At 38.9% G+C, this 14,961-nt stretch overlaps 1 protein-coding gene across 4 annotated transcripts in view; it reads left to right on the top strand.

Annotated features, from left to right (window-relative positions):
* Nucleotides 1–14,961, top strand: part of KCMF1 (potassium channel modulatory factor 1) — a 52,483-nt gene that overhangs the window by 20,468 nt on the left and 17,054 nt on the right. For all 4 annotated transcript variants that reach the window (XM_026077888.1, XM_026077912.1, XM_026077903.1 and 1 more), the window contains one exon: nt 5,773–5,940. In XM_026077888.1, the coding sequence (XP_025933673.1) occupies nt 5,773–5,940 (168 nt within the window). The remainder of the gene's footprint in view (nt 1–5,772; nt 5,941–14,961) is intronic.

Genomic DNA, 14,961 nt, shown 5'->3' with positions numbered 1-14,961 from the left:
AACAAATTTATTAAAAACAAACAAACGCCCCTGAAATAGCATCCAATAAGGAAAAGTATCAGATGCATATTGAAAGTGGTGTTACTTACAATCTTCAGAATATAAAGACAAAATAAAGTGTACAGATTGCAGCCTTTTATACCACAAAAGAGACAGTACAACTGTATTTTACTTTCATTTGCATGCTTAACCTGGGTTTCTGAAATGTAGTTTTGAAAGGTGGGAACCTTGAAGCTTGTGCAGTCCCACTGAAATTCAGTGGTACTCTTGCATGTAATTCTGTCAGTCTTTGAGAAGGGTGAACCTCACTCATGCTCTGTGTAAGACAGGAAAGCAAGGTAACTGGCATTTTCATTCTGGAGAAGAGATCATTGACAACCTAATTTTGTATGTATGTTGGATATTAAAAGAATTTTGGTGATCCTTAATCTGAGCACTGCTCAAGAAAGAAGCGTACCTGAATTACAGGCCAGAAAGCTAGTTCTTGAACATTTAACTGCTGACAGAAATGTTACAATGGAGAAACTACCCACAAACATAATTTCTTCTACGCATTGCTAAAACCGTGCGGTTTCATTCTCAGGGTTAGCACAAGGGTTAAATACTGCTCTGTATCTACAGCTAGATCTTGCTGTCTTCCCTTAACTTCCCCTTATTCTACTTGAATATTTCAGATGCAGGCTTCATATCCATTCTAAATGTTTTTTGTAGTGATTAGTGGATAGAATTTTCTCTGAAACTCCTAAAAGTTAAATGATACATCCAAAATATTGCTGGAAGTTTAGCAGTTCAGACTGTTTGAGACTGAGAACAAGAAAAGAATGCAACATCTTCCGGTGTCACTGTGTGGCTTACATTTGACCATGTGTTCTTTGTAAGAAAGTTGAGTCCTGAGTTCTCCTCTTGACTTTGTCTAATGATGCATAGCTTTTGCATTGATACAGTTTTGCGAAATTTTTGCCAATGACCTCAGATTTTTCTTAGTTGCTGGGGTTTTTTTGTTTTTGTTTTGCTCACATGCAGAAATACTGCATCTGACAGCTAAGATCTTGAACTTTCGACTTCAGAAGAGAATCCATTTTTCAAGAAATCTGTCATGTGTTGTGGGGATGCCCATTTCACTGCTGCTTTGCAGATCATGTCTATTGAAATAGACCATGTCTTTCAGCGTAGTGGTAAAGGGATAAGTTACTGCTCTCTACTTAACAACTGTTATTTTTTTCTCATTAAAATCTTATCTGTACATTTTCTAAGTAGAAGGTATTGCAGCTTACTGTTCTGAAATGAAGAGTGGTACTTGTATACTGTGGACATGTTCTCTTAATTCTCTTCATGCTTGTTCTCAAATCAGATGTCCATGCTTTCTGTGATGCTTTAGGTATATGTATGAAACTACTTCTTGAATGTTTTTGGGAAATACTGTTTCATTCATTGTATTCCCACTTTGTCCAATACTGAGTCTGGTTCAGTGTCTCTGCTTTTCTCTGTCAAATATTGGAACAGGTAAAGCCAGTCTTGCTTCATTTGTCAGTCTTAAAAAGTTATTTAAGATTTCATCGCAGTTAAACTACATACTTTTTGTAATGCTATTTCTTAGGGCTTTTGATAAGTCTGAAGAGTCTTGCATATTGTGTATAAGCAGAATGTGAAATTTCTCAGGTCTTTTTATCTGGGAAGGATTATTGTGTGTTTAGTATTATCCTCCTGATTGTCCGTAGTATCTGGGGAGGTCGAATGGAAAAAACATTACTCTGTCACAAATGAATCAGATGGTTATTCATGTCCATCCAAGGCAGTCATTTGTTTTTTGGACATTCAGCACATCTTATTAGATTTTACACCTTAGCTTTGCTTGTAAGTGTAAAAACAAATTAATCCCAGTGCGGGTGGCTTTTGAACCACAACTCTGTCCAGCATTATTCTCTCCATTCTGAAATTAGATCATCTGCTTGCTTCAGTCTCTCCAGCTGTTAAACCCAGAGAGGCTGCTTTCTTTTTGGTTAATTTCTAGCAAAACCAATTTTATAGCATTAGAGGAAATCATATTTGATTGTCAGGATGGGAGTGAGTTTGAAAGGGTTTTTCTTGTTTTTGTACATCATTGTTCAGCATGTTACATATACAATGCTTGTGTGATGATCTCGTCCTGAAGTAATCATCCTTAATTAGGTGAACATGTGGGATGATTTGATGTAAAAATAATGAGAATGTTGTATCAAAGGAAAATAACATTTTTTTTTTAATGGAACTGTTAGGTATTTCCTGAATTCCCCTTTCACTCAAAATGCTAACCTGAAGAGACCGAGAGCACTGATACTATGAAGAGAGGATGCTGTTGAAGAGCCCTTCAGAACTTGAAGGCTGATAAGGAAGAACGAACCAAGTCTTTAGGCTTTTAGCATGATGCTACCCTCTAGTGGAATAATGTTGCATTGCAAAAAAAATACATTCTTTGTCTGTGAGCTACAAGTTTTAATTAGACATGACACATGATAAACAGTGTATGTGTGTACTTGTGTAGCAATTACATGAAAGTAGAAAAAAAATGAAAAAGCTTCCGCTATCACCTATCATGAAAAAAAAATCGATTTTCAATTCAGTTTAAAAAAAATGGATATTTCTTGTTCTGTGACCATTCCAGATGGTTGCTCAGAACAGAAGTTCTCATTGAACAGGATTTCATTCAGGGGCTTTTTAAAAGTTGATAGTATGCTGTACAAGTCGGAATTGTGTGCAGAATACCTAAATGTTTGTCACACGTTATTCACTCTTTTATTGTTTTTGTTCCCTACTTCAAAGGGAACCCTTTCTGAGCGTGTTTTCTTCTCTAAATCTGTGATTAATGTGAATGCATTCAGTTTAATCTAACATTCTTGAATTTGCTGCATACCTGCTGCCTTTGTAGCTTTACATGACAAATGAAGGGAAATGCTGGGGGTTTGAAAGATATGCTGTACTCTGGAATTTCAATTAGTTGATGGAATGTAAAGGCTAAAATAGGGAAAATTGAAAACAAAATCTAAGATTCCATAAGGAAGCGAAAGTGTTTACTATCGTAGCCAGAATAGGGTGAGAGGAGATGAGCTGGCTGGGTATTCCAGTTTACAGATTGCAGTCTGGATAGATGGGAGAGGTTTTGGCAGCTATGTGATAGGCTTGAAGAATGGGAAAAACTGTAACAGAGCTGAATTTCAGAGAGACTATTTTTAAAATGGAAGAATAAGTGATGTAACTTCTGAAAATGAGGTTCTGCTGGCTTCAGTGGGAGGTCTGGGGATTTAAATATGGCTTTAGCTCCCAAATTAAGGGATTTTTATTGTTTTTTTTTGATTCTCATTTTACCTGTTTCCTTTTGGGTTTTCCTTTTTTACCACACAGAAGGATATAAAATTAACTTGTTACACCCCCTGTTGTCAGCCATATTCTGAGACGGGGAGTGGTTTGGAGTCATGTGAAGCTGGCTCTGAGATGTAGAAAGCGTGCTCTTTGTGTAACTGTTATTCTCTGGACTTGATTTTGCTCTGGACCTGACTTTGCCAACAGTAGTGGTGGGTTACACTAATATCAGATTTTTTATTGAACTCAAATCATAGAATTTCTATTTGGGAAGTGATCATAAGAAGCAGAAGACATCTGCTGTTTAAAAACTTTGTTGTACATTAACACTTCTGGTGGAAATATATTTAAAACTTAAATACAAATATTATATTGTAATTTATGTTCGTAGCAGAATCTTTCCAGAGTTAATATTACAAAGGGCGGGGGGACGGGTACTATGGAATTATATGCAGAAGTATTAACATGAAGAAAGCATGCAAACAAAAACTTTTTTAAAGTCTGTCTTCAAATATGGACTATTTAGATGTTTGAGAGAATATGTGATGGGAGGAGTTTGGCAGTTGCAGAGAGGCATATATCTGCATTAAATCAAGTGTTATGAATTTAAGGAAAAGAAGTGGGGAAAGTATGACTTAATAGAACTGTGGCTTAATACTTCATCTAGAAAGTTGTCAGTGTGTAACACGGACTTTATAGTAAACTAGCCTGCTTATTTCAAAGTGATGCCTAACTTGCTGATAAGCTGTTTTAAAAATATTTCAGTAGCTGACAAAAAGACTTGTAGTGCTGCCAGTAGCTGATAAGTGTTTTGTGTACACCATGCATTGTTGGGGAAATTTGGATGCTGCATATGTAAAATTTTCTAGATCTTGGTAGGAAAAAAAAAGCAGTCAATGGACTTAATTCTCTCGAATGAATTTTATTGCTTAATGAGCAGGTGTTCTCAAAAGTTAGGTCACTGTCTCATAGATTGGAGAAGATTGCTACAGGTTCTTCAGAGTTAATGGACAAAACTTCAGAGAATAGCACTTCAAAGGGGAAAGATTAAAAACTTCAAAGATGTTAACACTGATGTCGTCAAAATGTCATTCTTTCAGGTTATGACCAATAAAAGATATGCTTGAAGTAATTTCTTCTGAATATACTCTTCCATGTAGAGTGATGCTTGCAAACTGAATACTGAGTGTGGCAACTAAAGATTCAGTATTCATACTAGCACGTGGTGCTTAGTCAGACAGTGGAGATGATGAGATAATGCTTTAAAGTATGTCTGTGAGTAAAGAAAGTGAAAGGAAGACTGACAAAATATTGTTTTGTCCAGGGTTCAAAGCAACTGTTTGAACAAGTAACAAAGATTTAAGTGAGATGAGTTATTGTTGCATTTTAGTATAACAAGTGTTAAAGCTTCTACTCAAATGCTAGAGTGGAGTAGCACAATACAAAATGCTTTTTTTTTTTTTGCAAACAACATTAGTCCTCTGGTAATTTGGTTAAAAAGGGGGGATGGGGGAGATTAATGTAGCTATTTTGTTCTGTTAACTCTGCTTTGTAAGGTTGTCTGTAGCTACCAAACTATGAAGAACATGTTGTAGTTGATACTGAAAGAGAGTGTTGATCAAAATGTTGCTTGTATTGTATACACTCTGTTCTTTCATGGAGGTGCTTAATTTGCTAGTGCAATTGAAGGACAGATTACAAGATGATGTTACTTCCCGTGCACTCACCTAAGTAACCCACAGAGATCTGAAACCACACAAAGGAAAAATGAAAACCTTTAGAAGTTTTGAAGGTGTCAAAGAAATGCTGCAATGTGACTAGTTTGCAATGCAAAGACTGAACTCCAGAAAGGAAGAAGGTGGAGAAAACTGATACAACCTAACTTCAAAAGCATCTTAATTTTTTCCTGTTCCTTAAAATGGAAGAAACTTCAATTTCTACCCCACGTATATTGCCAGGGATGGTTATGATATTTTTCAGAACTGAAATATTAGAAAGTAGGAAAGTAAAGACAGAAAAGCTAGGGATTCTTGTCAGTGGTTTGGGGTTTTTTTTCCCTCAATCAGACTTGATACTGTTCAGCTTGAGAGGCTTGGGTCAAATATGATTTAACAGAGCAGTCAAAACAGCAGTCATACTCCAAGATAACAGCTCCCATAGGAAGGCAGGTCTAAAGAGATTTTATAGCTTAACCAGTTGTCATTTCAGATGTTTGAGTTTGTTCTTACTTTACTTTCAAAGTTCAAGATTTTCCTTTTGGAAGACTCGTGTCTTTTTATGAAATAAATACACTTAAAATGTGGGTTATGTGTCAGCTGCATATGTCAGAGATGGCTTGCTACTTTTGGTTCTTGGGAGGGAGTAGTAACAAATCTGCCTCTTACTGAAAAACAGTGCAATTTATTGCCGTTTTCAAGCAATTCTATTTGTTTACAGGTGTCAGCTGCGATGCATGTTTAAAAGGAAATTTTCGAGGTCGCAGATACAAGTGTTTAATTTGCTACGATTACGATCTGTGTGCAACTTGTTATGAAAGTGGTGCAACAACAACAAGGCATACAACGGACCATCCCATGCAGTGCATACTAACAAGAGTAGATTTTGGTAAGTGATAATTTAATTGTGACCATAGCCATTTGCCACAGTTACAAACATAATGTGTATTTTCATATTTTCACTCATTAACCACACTGAAAATTAGAATAAGTTCCCATCTTCTAAAACCAGGCATATTCTCTTTGATTCTAGTATACAAAAACTGTTTTACATATTTCTTTTAATATGATGCACAAGAGATTATTAGACTATTTCATGTATTTGATAACAATGACTATTCCTAATTAAATTTGTATAGGCAAATTTAGGCAACACCCCCGTCACCACCACCTTCAGTATGCTTTTCTAGGATGTGCCACAGTGTAAAAGTAGAAAAATGGTGATAAGAGTTTGGAGGAATGTTACTTTATGGTGGCTTCTGTGGAAATGTTACTGCAGCAGGGGTAATGATAGGCTGTATTGAATATAAAAGATTAGTGACAAGGACTAGCAAGTAGTCCTCTTGGGACATGTTTAAAGTCCTACTAATTAAAAACTGTTTCTGACTGCAAAACAACTTCAATATTAAAGTTGCTCTTGTCCCTTCTATCCCACTAGTTATTTCTGTTGTACCACATTGTCTTTGTAGAAGTAGAGTTGTAACTCGGGAGATGCATATGGCAAATATTTACTCAAAGATATTGATGACATTGGGCATGTCTGTCTTTGTTCTTTATGTTTGTTCTAAGCCCATAGGACTGTTTTAATAAACAGCTTTTAGTGATTCCAGCTATATTGTTCTTTAAATGTTGAGCTCTTGAATACAATCATTTCTTAAAAGCTGAAGTTTTATTAATTGTAGATGATTTCTTTACCTTACTGGCTAAAACAAAAGTAAAATAATAGTAACATCTATTTCCTTATGGATTGAATGATCAGAGAACAGCTGAATATACAAATATATAGTTGCTTTCTCAAAACTGCTTTTCAGTGGAAAAGTCTTTTGTTTTCTTGTAATTCTCAGGTCTCGACTTGCCCTAGGACTGCCTAATAATGACTTCAAAAATCGAGGCCCTGGGTATCCAGGGTTTGGAATGGAAGTTTTTAGTGCATTACCAAAAACACCTGCGTGCGTTTTCATTTGTATATGTTTCTTCTCGGGCTTCTTTTTTTATTCTCACTTACTAATGAGGTAAAATTATTTGTGTGACAGTATATTGATTCGGAGTACTGGTCACGGTTGGAGATGCACAGTTCAGAGTTGTTTGGCTTCCAGTAACATTCATGAATGTTTCACATGGGGTAAAATGACAGCATTGCCATAAACATTAAGTGCTCTTCATGCATAGGAAAAAGAGCACAGACGCATGCTTGCTGTGGAGCCTTAAGCTAACAGTGAATGCTAAAACTTTGAATGTACTGCAATAAGGAAACTTATTCTAAGTCTTTAGCTCTAAAAACTCCTACCATTTCATACCACTTCTACCACTGAAGCCTGAGAATGTCTAGAAAACGTATTTTGCTTCTTAAAACTTGGATATTTTCTTTTGGAAGTCTCGGCTAAATAAACACATCTTTGGGCTAATGTGTTTTATTTGTGTATGTTGAAGGGGGAATTTTTTAATACTTATTTAAGTCTACATAAAGAATCCAAATAGGTAGAAGAAGGTTTACACTGAAGTACTGGCATAGGCTCATTGCAGGAATCTGAGGTAGTCATCTTCATTATTTGAGTTTTTGGAATGTAGGAAGTGTTTGTGCTACTGTAGCTTCTTTAAGTAAGAATATAAGAAAACAAGTGCTTCTGGTGTTTTCATATGACTTTATATCTGAGTGTTGTTCCCTTAGAAAATAGTGTTGGGGGAAAAAATATTGCAGCTCAGCTCTCAGACTTCTTATTTGATTAGAACCCTAGATCAAGAAAGAATATGAGGCTACAAAGAATACAGGAGGAAAGAATACATCACCAGATTATGAACCACAGCAAAGGCTGATGACAGCACCAAAGTACAAGGGATCTTGTAAATTTATAATCTAGAGGATGAACTAGGAAATATTTATAAATATGCTGTTTCCTAGACTTCAAGAAGGGCTGTGACCTCATTCCTAAAATGGGTTTTTATTTTATAGTTCTTTATGGAATGCAAGGCATGGTAGAGTATGGTTTTTACCATATTGTGCAGATGCTTAGAGAAACTTCAGTAACTTTTCAAAGGGCCCTTTATAAACCAGAAGATTATGTGACTCAGAGGAACATCCACAAATTTAGGAGCTAAAGAACTTCAAACTAATTAGAACTAGTGTAAACCAACCTGTTTAGAGTTGTTAGGCTAGCTGTAGTAAATGCAGAAATCACCAAGGAAAGAGATATAAATGGATTAAAAGAAAATATTCTAAAGAAAAAGATGGGCAATATAAAACTAAATGGCATAGGAGTGGTGAATACTTCCAGTTTCTGCTTAGTGACATGAGAAGCTGGAATTTGAGAGAGAAAATGTTTTGTAGTGTATGGTAGTATGAGGAGGAGATGTAAGAGTAAAGAAAACTGAAGAAAACATCTATGAGAACATCTATAAAAATATAGCATGGAAGGCTGTTAATATAGGTGGATATATGAATCCTAGAACATCTGTGCATTGACAAATTTTAATAGGATTGTCTGTAGTCAGGTTTGATTCAAGGGTATGAAATTGTTTTTATTAGGAATAAATTTACAGTTGTTACTGATGCTGGGGTGGGGTGGAGAGCAGACATCTGATAAAAGATGAACATTGTTTTTGTACTAGAGAGAAGAAAGGGGAATGGGGGATCCTTTCATTGCAAAACTACTGATACAAACACTTCAGAGGAAGTCAGTGATGACTTTCTGAATTTCAAAGTGAGCATGGGGATCAGTTAGTCATAGAAGTGTTTTGCCCAAGATGCATCTGCAGTTGATGACAAATAACCTAATATCTTTAGTTCCCTTCAACATTCTGGCCAGCATTGTCTCCGTGTAGGGGACTGTGGAGTTAACCTGAGTACTCTGTGCTTAAAGCCATGACCAAGTTCTGGTTTGCAGTGAACAACTAATCACATAGATGTGATTGTCAGGGGTTGTTTGGACTTAGAACAAAGCATGTAATTGTTTACCTCTCTGAGAATCCTGGTCAGTTTTTAGGGTTCCTAGGCACTGTAATAATGTCACAGAGCGTATAACAGAGAGGTGCTCTGAAGGAGCTTTTGTCATCACCTTGATTTTTCTGAAGACTTGAACTCATGTAGGAACCCATATGAGATTATTAAAAATGAATAAAAAGCCCTGGTGATTTCTAGCTGTGCCAGTGTTCACACTCTTACTGTCTGGTTGCCCTACTTTTTTTTTATTATTAGAAAGCAGTATATGACCTATCATTACTGTTGAAGGAAGCTGGGATCCAAAATGATGAAGTTGTATTATTCTCCAGCTCCCACTGAGACACTGAAAAAAGATGCTTATTGGATGCTTTAAAATCCTGAGAGTGATACTCTGCCATAGTAGGGGCAGAACTTTTAAAATAATGAGTGAAGTTTCACATATAATGACAAATGACCTTAAAGCACAATTCCAACTAGCTTATTTCTGAACAGCCAAAGAACAGAATAGCAATAGGTCTGTCTGAAGAACAAGGACATGCTTACTGGGCAGTCACTGTAGAACTGTGCTTTTTGTAGAACAACTGGTCAGGAAGATGTAGAGGTTGAGAGCAAATTTCCCAGTTCTGGTTGTCTTGAAAAATAATTTATTGATGGTGAGCCACCAGCTCTGAACTCTAAGCTGCTAAGATGGTTTATGATTCTAAGCATGCGGTCTCCACATTACTCCTACGGTTTTAAAGAGGTTATACTGGCAAAGAAGATAGTACAACTTAACAAAATTCTCCAGCAAAATGCTATTGTGTTACTTCTACTAAAATACAGAATAAATACCTTCAGTTATCTGCTTAGGTGCTAATGGGGCAGAAGATTCTGCCACTTTTTGTGGCTACCATCATTTAGGCAGCTCATTGTCGGAGTACTAACCTTAATAATATAAACTGTGAGGTCTGGCTGGATTTACTGGAATTCAGCTCAAGGCTTTTTCTCCATCTTCAAACACTAGAATAAGATCTGTCTATTAAGCACATATCTTGCTAAGCCATAGAATCACAGAAGAGTCTGCTTTAGTTTGGGAGGGGACTATGGGATCATGTGATCCAGTCTTGTGTAGGAAGCAGGGCCTTAAATTGGCTATCCTATTGGGCCAAGTCTTGAGTGAGAAAGGTTTTACCTCTTCTGGGCAACCTATTTCAGTGTTTAATAGCTTTCACGGTGAGGAACTTTTCCTATACCCACATGGAATTTCCCTTGAAGCAACTTGTGCCTGCTGCCTCTTGCCCTATCCCAATGCCTCCTTGTAAAGAGAGTACTTTCATCTCCTGTATTAACTACCTTTTCAGTACCAGAAGATTGGGAGTAGATCCCTCCCCCCACCTCTCCAGGGCCTTCTCTTCTCCAGGCTGGATAAATCTAGTTTCTTAAAACCTTCTTCATATGTCAGATCCTCCAGCCATCTTGTTTGCCCCCCACTGGACCTTTCTGAAAGTCTCTCCTGAACTGGGGAGTTCAAAACTGGATCCAGTGCCCTGAGGTGGCATAGCAAGTGTGGACTAGAGCAGGATAATTGCAGCCCTTGATCTGCTGGCTGTTCTCTTGCTGATTCAGCCCAGGGCACAGTTTGCTTTCATTGGTGCAAGGGCACACTGCTGGCTCATGTCAAGCTTGCTGCCCACCAGGACATCCAGGTCCTTCTCAGCTAAGCTGCTTCCCAGCCAGTTGGCCCCTGCCATCAAGCAGCATCTGCTGTGTTGGCAATGCTCAGTATTGACAGATGGACATCAAATCCCTCGTAATCTTCATCAGCATCTGTGCTTGTTCGTGGTACCTGGGGCTGAGGGTGACCACAGTACAGAAAGGGGCTATATCCTCACTAACAGCATGCAGTCCTGCAGCACCCAAACAGGGTGTGCAAGGCAGGGCTGGTGACAAGGAACAGATCCCATTACACAACAGAGCAAGAACAACAAGTCAGGTCTGGGGTCAATGCAGAAAAAACAATTAAAACAGCAGGAGGCAGGGCTAGGCACGGGTGCAACATAGTCCAGGGCCAGGAGTGCTGCGCTTGAATCTGGCTTGTGGGCAGCAGGTGTGTGCACAGAGGGCTGTGTTGAGGCTGATCGGGGCAGTTAAGGCCATTTTGTGCAGTCAGGACCCTGACAGCTGCTAGAGAAACAAAACATCCAACTAGTCAAATAAACTGAATACCTGCCATAGCCTCTGTCAGCCCCAAAAGTGTGTGTCTGATTCTGCAGCATTTAACTCAGCACTCCCTAGCTCTGTGGTTGAATACTGAGACTGAGAACTGATGACATTCATTGCATGAATAAAAATGGAGGATATACTGTTTCTTCCTACTGGCCATAGTTGTACTCAGATCTTGCTAAAAGATTGAAATACTGATGCTGTGGCTGGAAGGAATTAGCAGCTGTTTCCACATTTGACTGAGCTGGTATTCTACTCTAGCAAAAGTGGCTCTTGCACTGCCTTTTTGGTGAAAGAGGAGAGTTCTAAATAAGGGGAATAGAGATTTCCGTGCAGGAAGTAGATCGCTCCAGTCGATAAAGCAGGACACAATATATGATTGACAGTATACTAGAGTCCAGATGAATGGTACAGCTGTATTACTGTGTGTCTTTGTTAGTTTCATAGGATGAACCATTAGCATAATTCAGGTTGGAGGGGATCTTGGGAGGTCCCTAGTCCAACTTCCTGCTCAAAGTGGGGTCAGCTGTGGGGTCAGACCAGCTTATTTAGGGCTTTATCCAGTTTGGTCCGGAAAACCTCCAAGGATGGAGATGGCACAGTCTCTCTGGACAGCCTGCTCTGCTGCTCAGCTGTCTGCATGGGGGAAAATGTTTTCCTTATATCTGGTCTGAACTTTTCTTTCTGTAAAGAGCCTGACTCCTCTCCTTCATACAAGGAGCTGCTGTGAGGTGTCCCTGAAGCCATTTCTTTTACAGGCTCAACAAGACCCCGTCCCGCAGCCTCCCTTTGCAGGGCAAGGGCTACAGCCCCAACAGCTCGATGGCCTCCCCAGATCCACTCCAGTTTGTGGACATCTCTCCTGCGCTGGTCCCACGCTGGAGGCTGTGTCCAGCCAGGGTGTAACGAGGCCAAGGAGAGGGACCATCCCTGCCCTGCCCTTGCCCTGGGCTGTGCCCTCGCTCTCACCACCTAGGTCGCTGCTGCCCTTGGGGCTGCCCAGGGCACACTGCCCCTGCTCCACTGCCCCTGCTCCGCTTGCTGCCGCTGGCCAGTGTCACTACTGGGGCTCTGCCATCCCAGGGCAGGGTGGACAGTTGTCCGTGGTGGATTTCATAGGGTCCCTGTTGGCCTGTTTCTTTGTATGAATTTTTATAAATAGAGGGTGAGTAAGCATTGTATCTTTAAACTTGTGGCAGAGTAGCTAGCAAGGTTTAGAAAGGTTTTTGGTCAGAAAATATGCAGCAAAACAGAAGAAACAGTTTTCAGGATAATATCGTTTGAATAGTAATGCTTTTTGATCACTGGTAGAGGAATGGTTTTTTTAGAAGGTGATGTTTGCCACTATTTAGTTTCTTTTACCTTTCAGTTCAAATGTTGATGTGAGAAATACTTTTTGTCAATATACAACAACTTGTGTAATACCAACATTTTTTATTTCTATGGATATATCTAATTGAAATGAAATTACACTTCATTTAGTAAATGAAACTAAAATTCCTGGCTTCTTTGTACCCTTCTAAAGAAATACATCTTAACAGTGTACAAGGTGTTATAAAGCATATGCCTGATTCATCTCTTTCAAAGATTGGTTTTACCTAAAGAATCATACCACACTTTTTCTGTCTCATTACCAACTTCCTACATAGGTAAAGAACGTGTTATTTAAAGATTTAGTTGTTAAATAAATGCAGTTTGTGGCTATAGATGGATGATAAAGCGAGGTTGCTCATTTTTTGTTTGAGTTTTTTCATAAATCCATTTTCTTTAGAAAGCTATACCTTCCAAACACCGTTAGGCTTGAAATCTAATTTTATAAGCTGTTGTTGATTCTCCTTTACAGAGTGTTCTGATCCTTTTACTATCTTTCTTGTACTTGTCTCTATATGATAAGCCATATGTGTAAGAAATCTTCTCCTGGAGAGATGTGTTTAGTCAGGATTTTTTTTCCTTTTCTTTCGGAACAAGCCTTTCTTCCTTCCTAGCTCTTCTGAAAAGAGGGCTTTAGCAGTCCAGAGGAGCTTGAGGAGTTACAGGCTCAAAATTTTGTGTAGGAAAGTGTTTGGAAAAAATCAAAATTCATTATCTGAAAGATTTCTTTGTGGCCAGAAGGGATAATTCTCTGGTCATGAGCCAGTCTCATCAGAACAGTAATATAACTGTAAACGGAAACAGTAATATAATTGTAGGATGCCTCACTTCTGCAGTCTTAGAGGCCTGGCCTGTTCATTTTTCCCATACTTCTAGTCACTAGGGCCTTATGAGCCTTTGAGAGTGTTAATAGCATGACTACATTAATTTCTTGAGAATTCTTGATGTCTTTGTAAAAAGGACAGGTAGAGAAATAGCCATTCAGCAACTTTAAAAATAGACGAAAAGGTACAATTCACTCTACACTCAATTACCAACCTCTTTTTTCATTTAGGTTATATTTTAAAAGAAAACATATCTGGTGTCTTGGTATTTCAGATTAGAAAAGTTCTGTGGGGCAGGAGTTTCATTATATAAAAGGTGGAGAGAGATTAAGATCAAGGAGGAAAAAGGAGTGAGGTGTAATCTTCTGAAGGAAAAATCTTTGGATTAGCCAGTAAGTGATTTCATTTCTTATTGAGGTTTCCCTTACGCCCTCAAGGAAGGCATACTTGTCTAGCATGCAATTGCAAGTTTGCTGCGAGTTACAAGAAGTGAAAGGAGGCAGCAGTGGGAGGAATATGCAGGAGGCTGGAACCAGGTATTACCTGGAGTATATATGCCAGTATAACCAGGAGGCTTGAACTCAGACCAGTAGACTATTATTTTTATTAATAAGTGGTTTGTTTCAAATCCTTTAAAAGTAAGGGCCAGAAACAGTAGCCGTCAAACCCCTCCCTGGTGTGACAGAACACCCTGTACTGATGAAACTTTTGACATCTGGACTGAATTAAGTATATCAAAGGAAGAGAGTTTTTAGCTGCATCCTGGTTTATTTACCACTCACTTCAGACTACTTGCAGCTCTGTGCCATTTGTTCATCTGGGAAGCTGAGTTTGGTCGTTGTCACGCTATGAAGGTTTGATAGTAATGACTGAGACAGTAACGTAATAAAAATACTATGTTTACTTTCTCACACAAGCTCTTAGATTAGTAACATCCATTAAAATAACGTGATTACTGATTCAAAAAGGATAGCCCGAAACCATCGATTACTGATTCAGAAAGGATAGCCCAAAACCGTCAATTACTGCGCTAGTAATTGGAAGCACTGCTTATCCCTACTTGAAAGCTTTCTTGTTCACTCTCTTAGTGAGAGGGCTCTCAACCTCGAGGAGTTACCTTAACCCAGCGTCCCAGGAAAAGGGGAGGGGGGGGGAAGTACTCACGGTCCAGCCGGAGAGGATGGTCAGGTCATGTTCCTGTCCCTGCTCAAACTCTCTTAGCTGCCAAGTCTCTTTTTATACGGCTGGGGCTCTGGGCAAGCACTGCCTTTGCTGACCTCGGCGAGTTTCATAATAACAGGACTGTTTGTCTGCTTGGAAGGACCCTGCTAGCGAGGCAAGACCACAACACCTCCCTATCGCTTCCTCCCTCCCTGGGGGTCCGTGCAGATTCCCCGGCCTTGTCAGGCGGCAGCGTTCTTCAGTCCTGTTAGCTCTTCTAGTCTGCAGCCTTGAGCATATCAGTTGGCAGACTTTTTCAGTCCTGTTAACTCTTCACTCACTCGACAGTCATTCTCTCATACTTCAAAATGCTTCTGCTCATGAAATGAGGTGAGGTTTTTAGGCAGAGGTATTC

This window comes from Apteryx rowi, unplaced genomic scaffold, assembly GCF_003343035.1.
Source record: "Apteryx rowi isolate R43461 unplaced genomic scaffold, aptRow1 scaffold_113, whole genome shotgun sequence".
Taxonomy (NCBI): domain Eukaryota; kingdom Metazoa; phylum Chordata; class Aves; order Apterygiformes; family Apterygidae; genus Apteryx; species Apteryx rowi.
Note: the sequence above shows the minus strand (reverse complement) of the source record. Positions and strands in the feature narration are given on the sequence as shown.